The 5841-nt window shown below is 38.5% G+C and overlaps 1 protein-coding gene across 4 annotated transcripts in view; it reads left to right on the top strand.

Annotated features, from left to right (window-relative positions):
* The window catches only part of LOC105293312 (spermatogenesis- and oogenesis-specific basic helix-loop-helix-containing protein 2-like), a 106741-nt gene that overhangs the window by 69131 nt on the left and 31769 nt on the right, over positions 1–5841 (top strand). For all 4 annotated transcript variants that reach the window (XM_023531593.1, XM_023531590.1, XM_023531591.1 and 1 more), the window contains one exon: positions 1557–1768. In XM_023531593.1, coding sequence (XP_023387361.1) covers positions 1722–1768 — 47 coding nt within the window. In that variant the 5' untranslated portion in view covers positions 1557–1721. The remainder of the gene's footprint in view (positions 1–1556; positions 1769–5841) is intronic.

Raw genomic sequence — 5841 nt, 5'->3', positions numbered from 1 at the left:
AATGGTGACTCATACACTGTTGGTGTGGGTGTAAATTTTTGCATCTTTGGGGGAGAGCAGTTTGGCAATACTTAAGTTGAAAAACAAAAGCAAAGATTTCCCTTTTGCTCTTACAGTTTTGCCTATAGGATATGTGCTTATTTGTACAAAGACATATTTACGAAGATATTCAGCACCGCATTATAATAACATCAAGATTCCACATTAGGAGAACAGTTCAGTAAACCGTCATCATAAACAAAGATGCTGGATGGAGGTGCCAGATGAGCTCACGTACTCCTTCCCTCCCAGATCACAACAGACGATAGAAAACATTTCTTTAAGAGAATAAATCTGTAACAGCTGGGAAAATGAGCATGTTCCCAGTGAATCAGAATTTCCGAGGAATTGTTAAGTGAGAAGAGCAACCTACTTTAAAAAATATCCCATTTATGCAAAAAGCTGTATATGTGTATTATATGTTTGACAAAGAAATTGTCTGAGAGGATACAGACTAAACTGTTGACAGTTGTTGCTTCTAGGGAGAGAATTGAATGAGGATATGAGAGATGGGTAAAGGAAGACTCGCTTTTTTTTTTTTTTTTTTTTTTGGTTAACAAAAGAAGGAAGAAAATTGGAAGGCAGACAGAAGTGAGAAGTGCAGAAGTTTTGCTTCCTTTGAACTCACCTAGCTTCTTGCACATTACGTGTTCTTCCCAGTATCCCTTGGGAAACCAGGGCCACCTACATCAGCATCCTGTCCTGAGGAGCTGTGTCTTTGGCAAGCTGCCTTTCTTTTCTAACTCACCCTCCTCTTTTGGCTTCAACTCTGGTCAATTCCCAAATTTGTTTTCTCCTGTGACCTGCCTGTGGCCTGGCATTTCCAACTGCTTACTGACTGTTCCATTAATTCAAGCATCCCATTCTTTGACATTTTCCGTGGATTGTGTTCAATAGCTGTAGAGAATAAAACATACAGAAATAGAAGGTGAAGATGGAAATCATATTTTTCCCCAATTGTGCTTGAAAATATTCCCAAATGGAAATAAGGAAGTTTTTGATTCCTAATGTTGGGCTTTAAATGGCATGTATATTCCATTCAAAAAAAGGACTTTATTTGAACTTTATTTGAATGTTTCCTAGGATTTAGGATTTTAGATCTTTCTCTGTTCTATGGAATGTGTGTTTCATCAGAATAGTCTGGGAGAGTCACCAGTTTGGTTCTCTCATAAGTAAACAGATTTTCCAGCATAATAGTTGATTGGGAAACTAGGCCATATGAATCCTATCTATTGTTAATCAAATGAGAGAGAAACTTGTAGGAAAACCTCTGAGAATATTTGTAGGCAAAACTTAAAAGTCGCATAAGCTTCAGACCTATTCGCTACCCTGGATGCCAAGGGCATGAAGTTAGTCACGCCTGCCCTCCAGGTCCTTCACTCCAGCTGTACAGTCATTCACTGTGTTATTTGTAACCTTTACTTGTTCTCATGTATGATATTTTCTCTGTGCCCAGATGTTAATTATGCAGTGCTTCTGTTTTTTGTTTGTTTGTTTGTTTTTTCCTTCTCTTTCAGGCAAAGATAGACTTCTTGTTAGTTGGAGATGTCACTGTTCAGTATCTGGCTGATATTGTACAGAAATTATTTTCAGAAATAGCAGAAGTCACCATAACCATCAGCGATGTGAGGAAGGCAGCCGCGCTCCTGGATGAGCGTGCATTCAATGTGGTCTTCCTGAAGATGACTTCGCCAACCCCCGGGGAGCTGGACGCTGTCAAGTTAATTAGGTAAACTCCAAAACCTTAACTCTGTACCTTTGAAATAGTTTTCGTTAAAACCTATTTCCATAGAATCCTTAAAAGATGATACTATTTCTACTTTAATTTTTAAGATGAAGGATATTTTTAAGGGCAGAATCTACTTACATGCTGTTATTTTTGCCTGTTTGACACACTATTATGAGGGTTATGATTTTAACTTAAAAAGTAGTAGATATGGGTGAGAATGTAAGAATTAATTGTTCATAGAAATTTATTTGGTATATAATGCTTAATCACTCAGGTACTCCTTTTTTAATAACTATGTCGTTAAAATGGCCTATCTCTTCAGAGTTCATTAATTGTTATGGCAGATATGAAGGCAGGTGAGCACTTTAGCTCCATGTCATGTTAGCTATGGACTGAAGTGTCCCTCTCAGACACCCTGACATGACGGAGCCTTTGGGCTCCTGGGTTCAGTGAGTCCAGACCGATCCTCCTCCAGTATCGTGGCTTCATCCCATAGCTCTCTAGAAGTTCTGTTTCTGCCTGACCTGCTCTGCTCCTGGAGCCTGGTCATGGGGGTGGTATGTCCTTCCTTGCCTGACTACCTAAGATTTTGAGCCATTTAGGATGCTTTTAAAAACAGGATTACTTGTTCTGACCTATAAGAAGACTTGATAGAGAAAGTGTAATTATAGATAATATTCAAATATATAAGGACTTCTCAAAATTAAAGGACAGTCCCTTCTAACTAAAGGAGAAAGTTCAGAGACAATATTGTGATCCTGAATCGAAGAGCAAGCATATATGTTACAGGGAAAGAAAGTTGGAATATCAAGAAACCAAAGCCTTTGAGTTACTTGTTAAAGAGACAGACAGATATTATTCCTGGGGTTTGTTAGAACAGTTGTCTTCTGCAATTTTTTTTTTTTTTTTTTTTTTGCTTTCTGTTGGGAATATGAACTCTAGACAAACCAGGCAAACCACCTCATAGTGGATTTCACTTTCAAAACTTGTTGTTAACTGTCCTCCTTCTGAAGATATGCCTGATTTAAGATATTACATACCTTAAAAAGCCCTGAAGATAGAGTTCCCCTGGTTGGGACTCATAATAATATCTCATTTATATAGCAGTTTTAAATTTTTTCAACAGCTTTATGAAGATATAGAGCAGGGTTTCATCATTCCTACCTGACAGATGAGAAAACAGAGGCTGAGGGGACTTGCCAGAGACTGTAAGGCTTATTGTCATACAACCTAAACTAGAACTTTTTCCCTTCTTGTGCTTTCTAAAAGTCTGTGATTAGTTGGCTTCTGTATTGAAGACCCTTCGTTTATACCTCTGAGATTCAGTATGTGCCAAACTCAGTATAAACTAAACATCTATATGGTTTTAGAAGAGCACTGGACAAATCAGTAGGGCTGATCGCTCTCTTCTCTGGAGTAGGATCCCAGCTATGCCTCTCCGAATGTAGTAAAGGCTTTGATTTTGCTCATTATCGAAGCTACATTTAAGAATAGAGTTCTGTTAGGGAGTAAGCTTTATGTCTAATCAGTAAGTAAAAGCTGAGGTTAGGGGACAGAACTTCCTGTCTGCTACTCGCCTCTGTGAGTTCTTCCACCACTGCTTTTCTTCCTCTGAATAACATAGTTTAAGATTTTTTAGCAGGGTAAAGACGGTAGATGAAAGTACTAACTGTACAAACACGCATATGATAGTTCTACTATTTTGCTCTAAATGCATTTTTTAAAAAGAAAGAAAGCTTTGTGGAATACGTGTATATTTTGTTTTCTTGTCTCTTGTTATGCTGTTCCCAGTATAGGTCTTGACCGATGGCAGGTGTTCGTACTTTGCTGCAGGTGTGACTGAGTGAGCGTGTGCACGCGTGGGAGAGATGCCATTCTAGTGCAGGCAATGAGTTCTAGCATTGGCGTTCCTCTCTGACAAAGGGTCAAAGCTTTCTTCATGGAAGCTTTGCCTTTCATGATGGCTCAGAGGCTAGAAATGTCTCTGAAATTCCCTTTCTTGCCCTCAGAATTGTTACGAGTTTATGGCTTATGAGTTATTTAAACCTTTGTACAGTGTATTTGTATTTTTGGATCTATATTTTTGCTTAATTTAGGGTAATGAGCTCTACAAATATATTGCCCCGTTTATAAAACATTTAAATCTTCATCTTTCCTAAAGCACTAACATTTAATGACTAAACCAAAATGAAGAGTCTTGGTTTACCTTTCCTTCTGCTGTATTTTAGATCTTCGATGTTGTTTTGTAATATCTCAAAAGCTGGAACCTATACAACTATTTACGCTTCTCTGTCTAAGCACTTTCTGTGCCTCACCAGTGAATGAGGAACTTACTAGAGAGCAGGCGTACCCACACTTAAGTATTAGAGCACACGATCATAAATCTGTGTATCTATGAGATATACATACAGATTTCCGTTGAAAATGAGAATGAAGGCTTATTTTAGAATAAAACGTAAGAAGCCTCCTTAAAATGATTCTTAAATTTATTCTTACAGAAAAACTATGTTTTCAACTTGGAGCTAATCGTTGATCAATTTTAATCGTAAAAATATTAGTACTTTATAGACCAACATTTTCAAGAGTTATGGTACATATCAGTTATAGGTTCACATCCCTATAGTGCTCCCTAATCAGATTTCATGAATATCTGTTTTTTGAGTCAGATGAACTCAGACACTACTCAATGGAAAAATAGTTTAAGATAGTCTTAGGATTCATGTGGTTGGCTCTAGAATTCTAGGGATATTTGACTCTTGGCTTAGGTCAGTTCTCAAAATTGTGCCACATGCAAAGAGCAGATTCTTGATCATTTAGACACATCCTGACACTTTATCTTCCAAAGGCAGGTATAGAAAATTAAAACGTGTTTCAAACTCATCAACATTGTTTGGATACTGTCTGAAACTGATTTTCCATTCCATGAAGCGTCTCTACTATTCTTAAAATTCTGTGATTCTCGTGAGCTCAGAGCAGTTCAGCAGCAGGAAAGGGCTGCAGAACGCGGTTCCATCTGCTCAGTCTGCAAATGAAGCTTGGCTCTGATTTCACTTTTCCCCATGTAATTTCACTTATCTGATTCGTTAACTTATTACTTCGCTATGAATATTCAATCCTGGGAGCCACAGGGATCTAAGAAGTTGTTCTTTTATGTCCCCGAATCCAAAATATCCTGGACTTGATGCAACTCAGTACATTTTATCAGCTTTCATGACGTTAGTCCTGTGAGCACTTGACTGTAAACACAATAACCACAAACATCTAATGATTTTACTAAAAAATTATTTATAAATTGATGATGGGCGCAAAGAGGAACTGAGGGTAGTTCTGGACCTTTATCATTCTGGCATCATGTCATGTGGTGAACCCAACCTAGGCGGTTCAGTACAGGAAAGTCTCCTGACCAGCAGCATCGTGGGAGCGGACATGCCAGCCTTCACTGCCCACCAGAATAAACTCTCAGAACTTTACTACATTCTACAGCAGGTACCCTGTTAGCAGCAAATGAACTCAGTACTTTCAAACTGATAGTAAAACTCAATTTTCTTACTGAAAACAGTTGTTTAAGTAATTAACAAGGAACACTATTTGTTGCAAGTCCCAAATAGGCCACTGCCAGTTTGAGTTGGCTGCATTAGGCCACGGACAGCATTATGGATAACTGTATTCAAGAAGGCCACAACCCAAAAATGACACTGGCTTTTGTCCCTTGAAGCCCTTGTGGCTCTAAAGGAAGTGAGTTTAGCAATTTCTCCCAGCTTCATAGGGACTTATAAGAACTCTTTTTAGTGGCCAAGGTTTTTCTGAGGTTCTTTGGTTAGCAGAGTGTTCGACTTAGCTCCAAAGACTTTTATATGATCTTTTTTCCCTCAGCTACCAGGGACCAGAGCTGGGGATGGAACAAGGCTGGGGATGAGCACTGCTGCAGTCTGTGCCTCCGGTTCCAGCAGACACTAGAGACAGACATAGAAATGTATATTAGGATATCAGTATCCAATTTGGTATGTGGAGTATAGTTTCAAGAACCATCATGAATGACATTTAAAGAGTCTATTCTGTGAGTCTCTTCAGGA

Source organism: Pteropus vampyrus, unplaced genomic scaffold (genome assembly GCF_000151845.1).
Source record: "Pteropus vampyrus isolate Shadow unplaced genomic scaffold, Pvam_2.0 Scaffold71, whole genome shotgun sequence".
NCBI lineage: Eukaryota > Metazoa > Chordata > Mammalia > Chiroptera > Pteropodidae > Pteropus > Pteropus vampyrus.
Note: the sequence above shows the minus strand (reverse complement) of the source record. Positions and strands in the feature narration are given on the sequence as shown.